This window comes from Oryzias latipes, chromosome 3 (assembly GCF_053564925.1).
Source record: "Oryzias latipes strain Hd-rR chromosome 3, Olatipes_Hd-rR_3.1".
In the NCBI taxonomy this organism is placed as follows: Eukaryota; Metazoa; Chordata; class Actinopteri; order Beloniformes; family Adrianichthyidae; genus Oryzias; species Oryzias latipes.
Genome location: NC_136239.1, coordinates 22,420,574 through 22,435,011, shown reverse-complemented (window position 1 = coordinate 22,435,011; position 14,438 = coordinate 22,420,574). Strand labels below are relative to the sequence as shown.

At 36.4% G+C, this 14,438-nt stretch overlaps 1 protein-coding gene across 5 annotated transcripts in view; it reads right to left on the bottom strand.

Moving 5' to 3' along the window:
• The window catches only part of syt7b (synaptotagmin VIIb), a 97,934-nt gene that overhangs the window by 44,329 nt on the left and 39,167 nt on the right, over positions 1-14,438 (bottom strand). For 2 of the 5 annotated variants that reach the window (XM_020713656.3, XM_020713661.3), the window contains exons 2-5: positions 14,168-14,271; positions 8,686-8,765; positions 7,851-7,985; positions 2,367-2,567 (exon numbers count right to left, since the gene is read on the bottom strand). In XM_020713656.3, coding sequence (XP_020569315.1) covers positions 2,367-2,567; positions 7,851-7,985; positions 8,686-8,765; positions 14,168-14,271 — 520 coding nt within the window. Of the gene's footprint in view, positions 1-2,366; positions 2,568-7,850; positions 7,986-8,685; positions 8,766-10,496; positions 10,630-14,167; positions 14,272-14,438 lie in introns of those variants that run through there. The other 3 variants (XM_078945167.1, XM_011489545.4, XM_020713664.3) reach the window with 2 other exon arrangements.

Genomic DNA, 14,438 nt, shown 5'->3' with positions numbered 1-14,438 from the left:
ACCAATTCCAGAGGAGAAATGGAAACATAGCCAGACTTAAAAGGAGAAGCGAGAAGTGAATGAGACAGACGAGTGACGGAAGAAACGATTAGTTAAGCTGATAATTAAGATTCAAACTCACAAACAAATATTTGTCAAAATTTGAAAAACTCTCGCACAATGCAGCATTGATTTGAGATAATACCAAATTAATTAAAATATAAGAAAAGGGGCAGATTATGATAGCACATCTTTAGAAAACCATGCAAAGGAAGAGACACAGAGCTGAAGAAAACACAAACAGCTTCACAGATGCTGGGCATTTAAAATGTAATGCAAGAAAACATCATTTTAATGATGTTTTCTTGCATTACATGAGATGAAAACTATTTGTAAGGGCTTTGTAGGCTGTTGTGAGGTGATCTCTGCAATGAGAGGAAGAATTTCCACGCATTTCTCAGATTTTCTGTCCAGTCAAAAGACAAGTGTCAAAGCAGAAGATGGCTATTTTTCTGTACTTTCAGTTAAACCAGAGCAAGGACACACACTATCATGAAGAGTTCAAGACAGAGCTTCAATAGAAGGGTGACTTCACATGTCAAACTGTTTTGTTGAACGTTTTCCACTTTTCCGAAGGAAATATGCTGTTTATTTAACAGGTTCTGTTTACAAAAAGACTATTTTAATTACTTGGTTCTTCGTCTGCAATACTAGTTTATGCAGTCACATTTCCTTTTACTTCACTGATCGGAAATTTTCCAAATGCTGGATTTATCAATGCACTCATACTTGATTGGAAGCAAAGCTAGCCAATGATCTGATTCTTCATTAACTGTTTGTCTTAACTCTGACAAACAAATACTTTTCAAAACCCTATATTTTTAACTCATCCCAGAGGCCAGTGGTTTGCTTCAAGCTTGTCTTTAACCACTAGTTAGTGTGACAGCAACACCATAGATTAATCTCTAAGTGTCACAACAACCCATTGATTTTAAAACAAAGAATAATTGCAGCTTTCAGTGGTACATATAACATTTTGCATTGGTATTTGTCTTTTTCTCTTTTGTGGTAAATCTGCTTCTTTACACTTAAAGGTGGACAACGATATGAATAAAAAAAGCTTTAATGGTTCCTACATTTCATTGCTTCCTGAGTTTAAGGCCATCACTTTGACACATTAAAAATTTGCTCCCAGTTTTACAAGTAAACCTAATAAATTGTCATGATCAATCAACACAGATACAGTAAAAACACATTGGTAATAAATAGTTGTTAGAAAAATATGTAAGTAATGGCCAGCATTTTTGTTTGTTTTCACAAATCCTGATGCTTTACAGTTCTCGACTTTTTGTGCTTTTTATGTAAACAGTGAATTTGCATTTCAAAGTAAAATAAATAAATAAAATGTCTGAAAAAAAATGCAGGCAGTTATGTTACTGAAAGCCTTGATTTGAGCAATTCTGAAAGGATTTTCTGCAAAAGAATATAAGAACTTTCAGATAGATTGGGCTTTACAAAGTTACTGTCCATATGTGTTGAAAATCTCCAAAGTTTAGTTGGACACCCCCATAAAGCTTTTTGGATAGCATAAAACAGACATGCAAGTGGAGAAACAACATTTCTTCGACATTTTGCGCTAAGCCTCTTCCAACTGTAGGTGGCGGACATGTGATCTGATATCAGATAGTGACAGTCCAGTGTGAACATCATATGCTAAACGCACGTTCATCACATGCCCGGTGTGAACATAACTTAAAAAAGAGACCGTTTCTGCGTGACGCAACTCAAAAACCTTTAACAGAGCATCAAATAACACCACAGTAAACTATAGTTATCTTTTTTTTTTTCTAACATCCTCTTTTATTTTCCTTTACAGACCTAATTTTGTTCTCTTTATACATTTACACAAGCAGAGAATTATGGCTTAAATTGAAATATGTTCATCCATGTTGCAGGAAAATGTTTTGTTGGTATCTTTGGCCTAATAAAACTTTGTTGCTACTGTTTATGCTCCGGTGGTTCAGACTGAAATGGGATATAACTTCAGATGAATAAACATTCATCTTTTAAAGGTCTGAGCATCTTGTGTGAACTAAGTGAATTGCAGACTCCAGAATAACATAATAATACCTTTGACATCTGCTGCTTGTAGGGTGATATTATTTATGAGTCTGAAGGTTGTTTATACTAGAAAGGCTACTTGTTTTCAGTCCATTCTGTTGTTTTTACTAGCAATGCATCCGAATATTCTTTTATTTTTTAAAGTGCATGCAAGACATCCATGAATGATACTTAGACAAACTCACTTCTGTGATATCCACACCATGCTGCTGTTGTGCCCATGGTAGCCCCTCATGCGTTTCCCCAAGTCACCAAGATCAACTCACTTGCCAAACCGCAGGCCTCCGGCATGCATGTGGCTCTGGACCGTCTGCCAGCGCCCTGCCTTGCTGCCACCAGACACCATGCTTCGAACGCTGTCACTGCGACTTGGCCCTGCTCCTGTACCGGAGCAAGCACCACCCCCGCTGTCACTGGCCCCCGGCGAGGGTCCAGCACCACCCTGACCACCCTTATCCACTGCCCCACTGGGTGGAAAAGGGCGGTGGGAGTCACAGACAAAATCACACGGACGAACGGGAAGAAGGATTTTGAGAAGATGTAGAAAAAGAGGGATAAACGAGACAGACGCACAAACGTAGAACCGGAAAGCAGAGGTTGTGTTAGTCAGATCTGTTAGCTAAACCAGTGATTAACACATTGCATGTGAAATTAAGTGACTTTAAATAAAAATCAAAGCTCTACTCATGGCTTTTAAACCCTGTGAACAAGAAAGTAATAACTTTTTTTTGTTTAATAAAAATCTATCTAGCCTAGGCTGGGTGTAAACGATACTTTTGCCATGGCAGCTACAGTCATCTCCAATCTACCTTAAATCAAAATAAATCAGTTTGCTTCAGTTCACACAAACACAGGAGACTGGAATTATCAAGTTTCTGGCTCTCAGAAGTAAGCAGCAAAAATGACTAATGACGAAGATGCATCATCTTCAGGCTTTAAAAGACCAAGGCACAAGTAGTGAGACTCAGCACTGGTCTCTATAGCTTCAACACACATAATGTCTTTCATATCTCAAGCAGTTATTGCCTGCAAGTGAAGCAGGCAAATAAATGCAAAAAAAAAAAAAAAATCATTATTGTGTTCCTCAAAGTCACTACGGCTCACCTGGACACCCTTGTGGCCACAGAAACGAGAACAAACAGGATGCCGACTTCCGCGCACAATGTGGGGACGCCACACAACACAGAGCAGTACAACAGGACAACTTGACAAACATTTTAACATATTTATAAAAAATAAAATATATTTATAACAATTAATTTACTTACAACACAGCAACATGTGTACATTGCCTTCTGGCATTCGTCTTTCCTGACATTTTCTTTTCGCAGCTAAACATTTATGAATTGAATTAATTGTAGACATCATGCAGACTTGCTTACTAAGCCCTGATTCAACAGGGGTGTAGTCATTTCTGTGCTATTGTTGAAAGGTCTACTCATCTTAGTCACAGGTAGTACATGCATCAAACTGCTTTGGCTCCAAAATTACTTTAATTTAGCATCTACTTGAAAGTAAAAATCATCTATCCTTTCATTTTTATAGCCCACCAAATCCCTTTTGGGCTTTTTACAGGGTCACCTGGAGAGGTTGCCAGTCTGTCGCAGAGTGACACAATCACACATGCACACCTAGGGACGATTTAGACTAAAGTGGCCAATTAATGTATGAAGCATGTTTTGGGACTGTGGGAGGACGCCAGTGTACCCGGAGAAAACCCACACAACCTAGCAAGAATGTAAACTACGGCCTTCTTGCTGTGATGAAAGAATGCTAATCACTGCGCCACCGTGCTGCCCCGAAAGCAAAAAGATAAGTGATTTTTTTTGTTCGCCAGAAATAAATTCAGGAATCAAGAGGTTAAACTTCTGACTAGACTTATTTAGTTAGGAGTGTCATTTTTCTACTCACACTGTTCCTTCAGCTTTACCATCCACAAATCAATGGAAAGATGGGATTGTCAGTGCTTACATTACCAGGATGTGACTTTTGATGGAAAACAAGCCTTGTGTTTTAAATGCTTCATCTATTCAAAATTGAAAATCTCACAGCTGTCATTAGTGTTGTTGTTTTGCTAAAGTTTTGTCATTGTGAGCAAGTGTGCATTGAGCAAAACACCAATAAAGTACAAGCTTTGAGGAAAAAAAGGTGGAAAACATTTTAGGATCAGATTGGAAAGAAACTGGGAGACCAAACTGCATCCTTATCTACCTTTTTAAGACAAACGTTGAGCCATTTTAGCCTAAAAGGTGAGAACACTAACTTCCTAACTTTTGACTTCCACAAGTTTTTTCTTTTTTCATTTTTTAGGTTTTGTTTTGACCTGTTTTTACATGATATAAAATTCTCAAACAAGACATCTTTGAAATCTTGCAAAACAATTATCAGAACATTTCAGAGACCAGATGATCTGCTCTCACATACAGCAGAAGTCAGATCGTTAGTAGCCTTATAAATGCCACGCAAAACTGAAACACTGTTGTCAAAAATATAATGAGCAGTCGAATAAAAACTGTGATCACCGCCACTCACTGAATTTAGCATATTTTCATCTCCACTGCACAGAAAAAGTAATTGATCACCTGGTGACTCCAAAAGAGCTGAGTGAGTAGTAATTAAAGAGAATAGGAACAAAGAGGTTTACTCGATGCCTCAGTGATCGTGCAAAATGCATCTAAATGATGGAGCAGAGATTGATATGAAGCAGGCATTTTAGTATCAATTTAACATTCGGTTGCTCTGTTGCACACCTAGGATAGCATTTCTTTTCAAACAGCGCTGAGGAGGAGAGCTGTCAGAGTGTCTCTTAGAGCTCTATGAGAAGAGAAGACAAACACAAAACATGGACAGGTTGAAAGTGTGATATGACAAAAACAAAGACTACATACTGGCAGACAGAAAAACATAATTTAATGTGAAACGACATTGTTGTTGGATTATTTGGTATAAGATATACATTTGGAGTTAATGAAAATATAGTAAAAAATGTAGAACTATAACAGCTGTTAATAAGGAACTGAAGACACCAGTTGTTTTTTTTCCCTACTTCCCTTTTAAACCTGTTAATTTTGAGGGGGAATTAGCCTTGAACAATGACCTGTTCAGGGTACATCCTTACACATCATTACATCATTACACAACAAATGAATGGAGCTTTGAACAATGTTTAACTTTTTTTAAACACCTTGTTTAACCAGGTCAGGATTTAGCCTTACTCAATATGGAGCTCAATATTATCCAGATATTCTTAACTGTTTTATTAAGTCTTTGGTTTGGTTTAGTACCAGATTTTTTTTAAATCATGTCTAAATCATTCAGATGCTTTTGACTGTTTTCAAATGTGCTTGACTTTTCTAGTATTTACCCTGGTATTTAAAGCATTTTAACTATTTTAACATTTTAACTTAAAATGTGGTTGCATGTTGGTCCAGAACTATTCACTACAGACAACTTTGAATTAGTTTTTTTATATGCATTTGCACTGCTAGAATTTAGCTTTCACCTAGCTGTGGTCAATGAGCTTTGTTTTTCCTTTTATCTATTTTATTTATTATTTGATTTTGCTAACTCTGCCTTTGGAGGCATTATAGCCACATTGATGGACTTATTAGGTTTGAAAAAAAAAAAAAGAAACAAAGAAAACACAACCCACTATAAAATAGCACTGATAACATTTTTTAACACCAAAACATATATACATATATATGTAGTGAGATAAAACAAACTGTCTATTAGCATAAAGGTTAAAAAAGCTAATAAAAAAACTGTGAAGTCAGTTAGGGCTCATGCTTTGTTGACTTTATAATGCTGTTTTTATCTCTTGTACGTCTTTATCTGTATTTACATATAATTTTATTCAAATGCATATATGAGACTGATGAAGTGGAATCCCTCTAGGTAAAGTTACTTCTGAAGTTTTCAGACTTTATTGTTTATATAGTTTTGCACTGTGTACATAAGTTAATTACATGTCGGGTCTCAAACAACTGTTTTATTTTTGCCACAGAGTCTGTGTTATTTTTTGGAATCCTTCTGTTAAAATGTTATACATAAATTATATTATTGCACTGATAATAACTGCTAATAGTGTTGCTCATCCATCCTTCTTTGGTTCCAAAAGGAAAATAAGCGCACTTGCCCTAATGTCAAGATGTTCATTAAAATGAAAAACTACTGGGAAACATTTTTAAAAAAGTCAACGAGAGTCAAGCTCTGCAGTGCATTCAGTGCCTTAGATTTCCAGATTAAGTCAAGTTTTTTACAATTTCCTGAGAAGTAGATTTAAATGATTGGTGTTGAGGGGCTACATTTTTAAACATGTTCATTCAAAACATTGAAATTTCTCAGGACTGTGGGTCTCCATGGTAACACAACACAGGCTACAGGTGAGAGGTAATAAAGGTCTCCTGAGGTTAGGAGCGCTGAAAACCATTACATTGTCAAGATTTTTTTCTGCAGAGAGAACATAATGCTTCCATTTATTGTTCCTTGTACGAAATAATCAAATTAAAAAGCCTCTTTGGACTTGTGTTAGAATTCTCAGGAACTGTTTTCTTATTTCTTAAAAATGTACAAACTAGAATATTTGATTAGGCTTTTTCTGGAAGACAAAACCTGCATCTTCTCAGCGAAAACCCATTATGGGTAAAATGTAACAGCAGTTGTCAAAACAGCAACAATAGGTAATGGATCTACACATCTTTATTAGGTGCTGCATGGCAAGCAGTGCATATTAAACACCACCAGAATGTGGACATGCAGAAACATGAGGACTGGCAAGACTGAGAAGAGACTTCAGTAAAAGATGTGTCTAAACTGAGGATTTTCCGCTCCACATTAGACTTTTAATGTGACCTTATAACTAGAGAAAGAGATATTGATTGACCTTTCCATTTGATTTGAACGATTTCTGAGTGATTTGCAACACACAAACATCAAAACAGGTGGTGGGAAAAACTATTCACTGCTCTGTAAGCAATTTCCTAGTCATTTGTCTTATATAAACAAGCCCTACATCCTGCTACTCAAATTTGAAGCCAACCGGGAAATTCCAAAATGTTGCAGTTATTCAAATGACCACTAGGGGCTGGTTTCACAACAGAGCACCTTGCCATTGACTCCTACCTTAAAGAAATTCAAAAATAAATATATGGAAATTACTCTGCCTATAGTAGTTATGCAATCAGTGATGTATAACAATATATTCAGTTTATTTCATTCCACCCAATGATATTTGCAAGGTTGTAGATGTTTTGATTTCACTACAGCTCATAGTTGTACACAATTAAAGGCATTTCAGTGTTGATCTGTGGTGAACCCCCATGGGTTGACTTAACAAAATTCTTATTTCACCTTGTTCCTCCTAACTGCCCAATATTGGAATGTTGTAGAGTTTGGCAGAGTAAACTCCAGTCAATATGGCTACACCACTTCAGGCTTCATTTTCGCCCCTCAGAGCCTATTAGTGATTTCAGAGCCGATCACAGAGGTGTCAAAGTCCAGGCCTCGGGGGCTGGCCTCCTGCTGGTTTTCCAGAAATCCTGCATTGTCAGCTGCTGTTTACCTGGATCAGGTGTGTTTAGCCAATAAGGAATGGCAAGTTGGTTGGAAAACATGTTGGATACCAGCCCTCGATGCCTGGATTCTGACACCCCCGGTCTATCAGTGCACTTTTTTAGCTTGAAAGTCTTAAGCAGACGTGGCCATTCAAATAAACTGCTCATACAGAGACATCCACGATCAAGACTTACTTTGGTGTTAGACGAGGATCTCCATAGGGAGCGTAGGGAGACATGTTTAAGAGAAACTCTTTGGGTGGATAGGAGCTCCACCTCTGCTGCACATTGCTGCTGTCATTGTTATTCCAAAAATCTCTGTCTAGATCACTGCAGACGGAAAAAGAGAAGGGAATGGGGAAAAAAACGGTTAAATAAAACTAGCTTTAGACAAAAAAACACAATGTATAAGAGAAGGTCAGTCAAAAGTTTGAGTAAGAAAGTAAAATTTTAATTAAATCAGACCTAATTTAGTAGTAATGCTAGCAGGCTAACATTCCTGTCTGAATTAAATATATTGCACAATATTACTTGATAGCACAAAAGAGGTTGTGCACTTTTAAAGAAAAGTGTGGCACTGATAAAGAAAAACAGAGAAGGTACATCCGTAAAAATAAAGACCAGATTATTGAGCAAATAGACTCTTTGTGGAATTGAAATGAATGATACTTTGGCCATCCAAAACTCCCTTTATTAATGCTAAAATAAAACAAAGATTTCATATGCTGCATTTAAAAAATATGGAAGACTCATTTTTTCCTCAATTTTGATAATTGTAAAAACTAACAATCTTTACTAAGACAAAAAAGTATATATATCTTCATATTTTGCTATTTGAGACATTACCCTCTTTGAAAAACAAGAAGCATTTTCATATAACTTCATCTTGGAGGAATAATTCAGAATGGACATTGCACAGGGAGCTTTCAGCACTACATTTGCAATCAAAAAGACTTGTTAAAATGTGATAGTATCACCACATCCTATATAATTTGCATGCAACTACATCTACTCCCTCCAAGACACTTACTTGATGGCTTTATTTTCCCCTCTGCCTCTCACAGAATCTGGAGAGCCAGTAGCTTCCACCCCTGGCTTATTCCTCATGCCCTGCAAAGACAAAAGAGAGAGAAGAGAAACAAGGGGACAGAAGAAACTTTAGAAGCAACGTTTCAAAAAAGCTGCATCTTTGCTGCTGGAGTGTTTGTTAGACATGCTTCAAAGGAGCATCAGGTTCCATCACAAAGATTGATTTGGTTTGATGCCAACATAACAGCTGGCTGCTGAGGATCTAACAAAACAAAGGGTTGCTGTACTACAATGTGATGCAAATAAAAAGAACTCATGCTTGAATATGCAAACAACATAACAGACATTGTAGATACACATAAAACGTATTAAAATAAGCCGTGTGAATGCATTAACTAAAAAAAAGTAAAATTTAATAGCTATCATTATATGGTTTAATGCACATTGTGCAGTTCTGTCTGTTCTTTGGAGCTAAAACAGTGTTTTGATAGTAGAAAAATAGCTTACTTTCTAATTAGCATGCCAGCAAAGTAGCAATTATTTGAATTAATCATTTTTCAGAATTAATGAACATAAGTAATATGCACTTAATGACGGACACCACCTAATCATGTACCACACGTTATTTTCAGTGCCTCGGTGTTGATCAGAAAAGAAAATGTAAAGTTGGGGTACCATGCAGATGGGTCATCATGGGGCCAGTACTTGCACCTTACTAACAACTAAAATTACCTGTATGGCATAAGTGTAAGCAACTTACATTCACCTAGCAAATAATCAAAAATACACTTACCACACTCATGACAATCATGTGTTCCATTTTCAAAAGTTACCCTTAAGCTGGCCGAACAAGCCTCAAGGAGACTACATGACACACCTTAAGATGTGTTCTCTCCTCTCCATGACCCTCCACGGGCCCGGACAACCTAAAAACCTGCAGCACCCGCATCCATACAGGTTAACCCCCTGTAAGTGTGCATGTGACTAAGACTTTAATGGACTTCAATTCTTTTAAGGGAGATGACACTCAGTGTCATCTGAGTGAAAGACATTTTGCGCAATAATGTGAAAGGCAGTTTGCGCAGGCTTTTGTGCAGGACAAAGAATTAATTAAAAGCATACATGCCTTTATAAGTTTGTTCAATTGAACACGATCCAAAACTGCTGTTAAAAAGCAACCAGCTACCAAATCGGGTGAGCTGAACAAATAAAAGGCAAAAGTACTAAAAAGTGCAAGGTAAACATTTGGAACCTAATCTTCATAATACTAAAAATAACTGTAGAATTCAAACAAAGTTAACATGGCAGCAGGTAAAGCAGAATATCTTAACATGACATCCATCATGTAGTGGTAACTTCTCCTTCATGTTTCATCATGGGACTGGGTTAGACATTCACAATATAGACACAATCTCAAGCTGCTAACAGAGAGGATTATATTATTATGCCAATAATAACATTTTCAATTTAACACAAGAAAGTACCTCAATGGGCTCAAAACTCGTAGGAAAATTCAGTTACATTACCATATGGTGCTGTTATTAATTATCTGCCTCATTAACTTGAAGTTTTAATTATCCACCATGACACTTCTTGCTAATGTTTTACTGTAAAGGAATACTCCACAAGGCATGAACCCATTATGCTTGAGCTTGTAAGCTGGTAATCAGACACTGCCATACAGTAAGCTAAAGTTCTAAAGTATCACACATTTGCTTGTGTTGTCCTTTCTAGATAAATTTGTGATACAAAGACAAAAAAAACATTAACCCTAAAGGACCATTATAAAAAAAAATAATAATAAAAAATTACCTCTTTAGAAAACTCTTCTTTAGAGTCAAATCAAGATGTTGAGTCATAAACCGAAGATGACGTTGCCATAGCAATGTGCCTCCATTGAGGTGGTTTTTTTTCGGTTTTTGTGGAAAACAACATGGCTGCTATCCCACAGAGATGAATGCCCAGCAGCTCCATACTCAATGGAAAAATCAACATCATATATATTATTCAAATCAGCTCAGAAGGTTGTCAAGTAATTTAGAGTGACAACTGACAGCAGTCATTTAAAGGGCTGATAACATTCCTGCAGTTTTTCTGTCACACACTGCATTTGTTAACACTCACAGCTTTAGCAAGAGTATTTAATGTGTCCTTTTAAAAAAACAACAACATGGATTTGATAAATAACTCCAGGTTTTCTTATTGTCTGACTTATGTGTTTGACAGGATTTAACAATTTCTTATACAGATGAGTGTAACTCACCTTAAAGATGAGCTTAACCCTGAATGAATATTAAAAAAAAGCTGCTTTTTTAATAGCCTAATGTTTAGGTTTATAAGCAAATCCCTACTATTGCACATTCCAATCATCACGATCTGTGCAGTTTCCTGAAGATTAAACACAAAAAAGGGTGGGAGTCTGATGTCAAGATTCAAAAAAACCTGTTTGTTTAATTATTTATCTGTGAAAAGTGTGTTTCTTAGATTTTCGGGTATATATATATATATATATATATATATATATATATATATATATATATATATATATATATATATATATATATATATATATATATATATATATATATATATATATATATATACATATAGGCAATAGGCAATTATACACACACGAGGTCACAGAAATATTTAAACAAAGTGTGAAATATATGGTATGCAATTTTTAAATATAGTATATGGAGGCTTTAAGCGAAATCTAAAAGTGTACCACATGAAGAGTTATTAATGCAGCTTCATGCATATTTAAAGGCTGTCTGGGAAAGCAAGTAACAGATGCTTTGAGATGTAGTTGGAGAGGATTAATAGCTCCCTGGTTTGTTATGTTTTAAGTGACATAAGGACACTTGTTCACTCAGAGTAAACCCTAATTGTAGCTCCAACCAAAATCTTCATTTGTCTATTTTTGACCTATTTTCTTATGACAAGAGCAAAAAAAAAAAAAGTAAAATTTAAAAAAGGTAGAAATTTTTGATTAGCTTTTAAAAATTATTTTTAGACGTTTGTCCAGTGTCCAGCAGATAGTATTCTATTGTGTCCATCTTTAATTCCTCTTCAGTCTACTATTTATCATGCCACACCTCTTATTCCCGCATAAATGATTTCAATGGAGAGCCTGGGGGCTTGAATTTTACCTACATCCACTAGCCTGTAAAGGGACCGAGATGGATGGACTTCAAACAATCAAAAATAAACTATCAAGTGCAGCTCATCTATCATTCACCAGAATCATAAAATCTTCAAGTGGCTGGTGAGGAAAGGTGAAGGGAGCACAACACGGTGAGAGTGTAGGAGGATGTGAGAAACAGAAGGGCTGATCGGGAGAAACAGGAGCAACTGAGAGGCGCACAGAGTGGAAGGGGAAGTGAGAAGCACAAAGAAACAGGATAGAAGGCTTGAGAGAGAATGTGGAATTATTAAGCCGAGCAGAGGATGATAGAGATGCCACAGGAGATGAAATGCACAGACAATGACGCCTCTTTCAAAACGGCGTGGCCCTCCAAAGTGGTGCTATCGTTGTCTTTGTCACAAATCTGGATGTTAAACACCAGCCAGCAGGATCTTCCTCTCCTCTCTGAATGTGTGCCTCTTTGCGCCAGTCTGCTTTACATCCCCTTGAGCTTTAATATAAACTCTCACCTCCCTGCAGAGTCAAACTATTTGACAACAGTAAAGTGACGTGGTCAGATGAACACAAGAACACAAAGTTCTATGGTTTCAAAATATTCAGAATGTGTACGCGTTCTAAATTAAATTATTTTTAAGATTTATGAACTCGTGAAATCAATGTTCTGTTATGAATTCTCTCTTTCAGTTACTCTTTTGGATCAAAGGTAGCTTCATTACCTTGAGCTTGTTTAGCGAGCAAAAAATAAAGTGAACAGGACTCCTATTGTTTTGTATTATAAATTTCAAATGGAAAAGCTCTTGTCACTTTCATCTATTTGAGACACTGAGAAAATAGAAAGTCTTATTGTCAACACTCCTCTCTTTACCTTCTGGCTTGGTCAGTGGTAGATCAGATCAGCTGGATTGTTCATGATAATCAATTTGGCTGCGTGGGCAAAGCGCCAGAGGTGAGATGCTACACTCCTTCTCACTGAAACTGTCTGTTGCACTTCAGGGATAATCACGTTTGCTGCAAAAGGTTTATGGCATTGTATGAGCTCATAAGGTCCAAGCTTAAAAATAAATAAATATAAACATAAATGACTAGTATTTGTCTGAATAATTGGTTTGTACAGGTTAAACAAACATCTGCAGTTTGGGGAAAAATTGAAAAAAATAAGAATAGATTTTTTTTAGACTAGTTAAAATCTTATTATCATAATATAAAGCAAAGCAAAGAAATACTAGCAAATACACACAAAGTTTCTATTCTAAATAGAGTAAAAACCCAATGTTCTCTTTTTTTTCATAGGTTTTCTGTTAACAGGCTTTCCAGCCATTGCAGTTGTTTAATTAAAGAAAACTTTCATTCCTTATGTTTCTACATCTTAGGACAAACATTCAAATCACCCTTAATGTTCCAAGTAAAAATGTTTATAACTTGAATAACTTGCACTCTAGTAAAAATATGAAAACATTATTTGTATTCGCAAGACCATGTTAGAAAAAGGTAACAGAGCTAAAATGGTTAAAGACTTATTTTTCCTGATTACTTTAAAAAGAAAAGTAGAATTGTAGATTATAATCCAAACTAACAACAGGAAGAATAAAAGGAAAGAAAACATAAAAAGTGATTTTACTTTTGTGCCTTATTGTCAATGGTAACTTATTATTTAGCATGAACATTTTCCATCTAAACGTGATTAACTTTTGCGTGCGTACATTTTGCGAACATCTGTGCTACAGCCACCATTCAGACAGAGGCAGACAGCAGAGGTGAACATCAGAGAGGTAAGTGGAGGAAAGCAGGACAGAATGTAGGAAAGCAGATAAAAATGTATATGAGGAATTAAAATCACTTCATTTTGCCTGTGGCAGAATGATACTCATTAACATATGAATCACTAGAGTGTTGCTGGAGGCTGGAAGTAAACAGCCACGATGCACAAAGCTCTTTGCACACATAGCTACGTTTGCAGAGGGCACTAATGTTTTCTGTCATGACCAAACACACAGCCTCCCACTTCTCACCACAAGTACACAGTCTACATTCAATTCAAGGTCGATGTGTCACTGTTGTAAGCAGAAGAATTCAGATTCATTGCTATTAGTATAGAAGTATAGAAACACATTGGGGAAAACATATTTATGTAAAAAGGTGTGTTGAATGTTTAAATATGAGGTGGAACACTTAAGCAGTACTGGCAGTAATCTTATTTGCAAAAAAAAGGACTCCATGTATCCTAATCGTTTTGGAGCACATGCTTTATTTTGGAGACTTAACAGTTTAACGCCACTTCTTAGTGACGCATCAATGCCAAGACTTTTGCTCTGAAATGTGTAAAGCAGTAACTTACCAGTTTACGCTGACACCAGGTGCAGACGCCACATAGAGCTACCAGCCAAATGGTACATATTACGAATGCAACAGACAGCAGGAAAACACTGAGAGACTCTGAGCCTGAGGAGAAGAGACAGAGGCACAAAAGAAAGACACAGAGACCAGGGTATTAGTGCATTTAATGCTTAACATCTTGTCCAAGCTTTTGCATTTCACCTTGTAGGTGCACTAATACCGGTAATTCTGTTTGGAAGAGACAAAAAAGACACACCGGGGAAGGTTCTCCT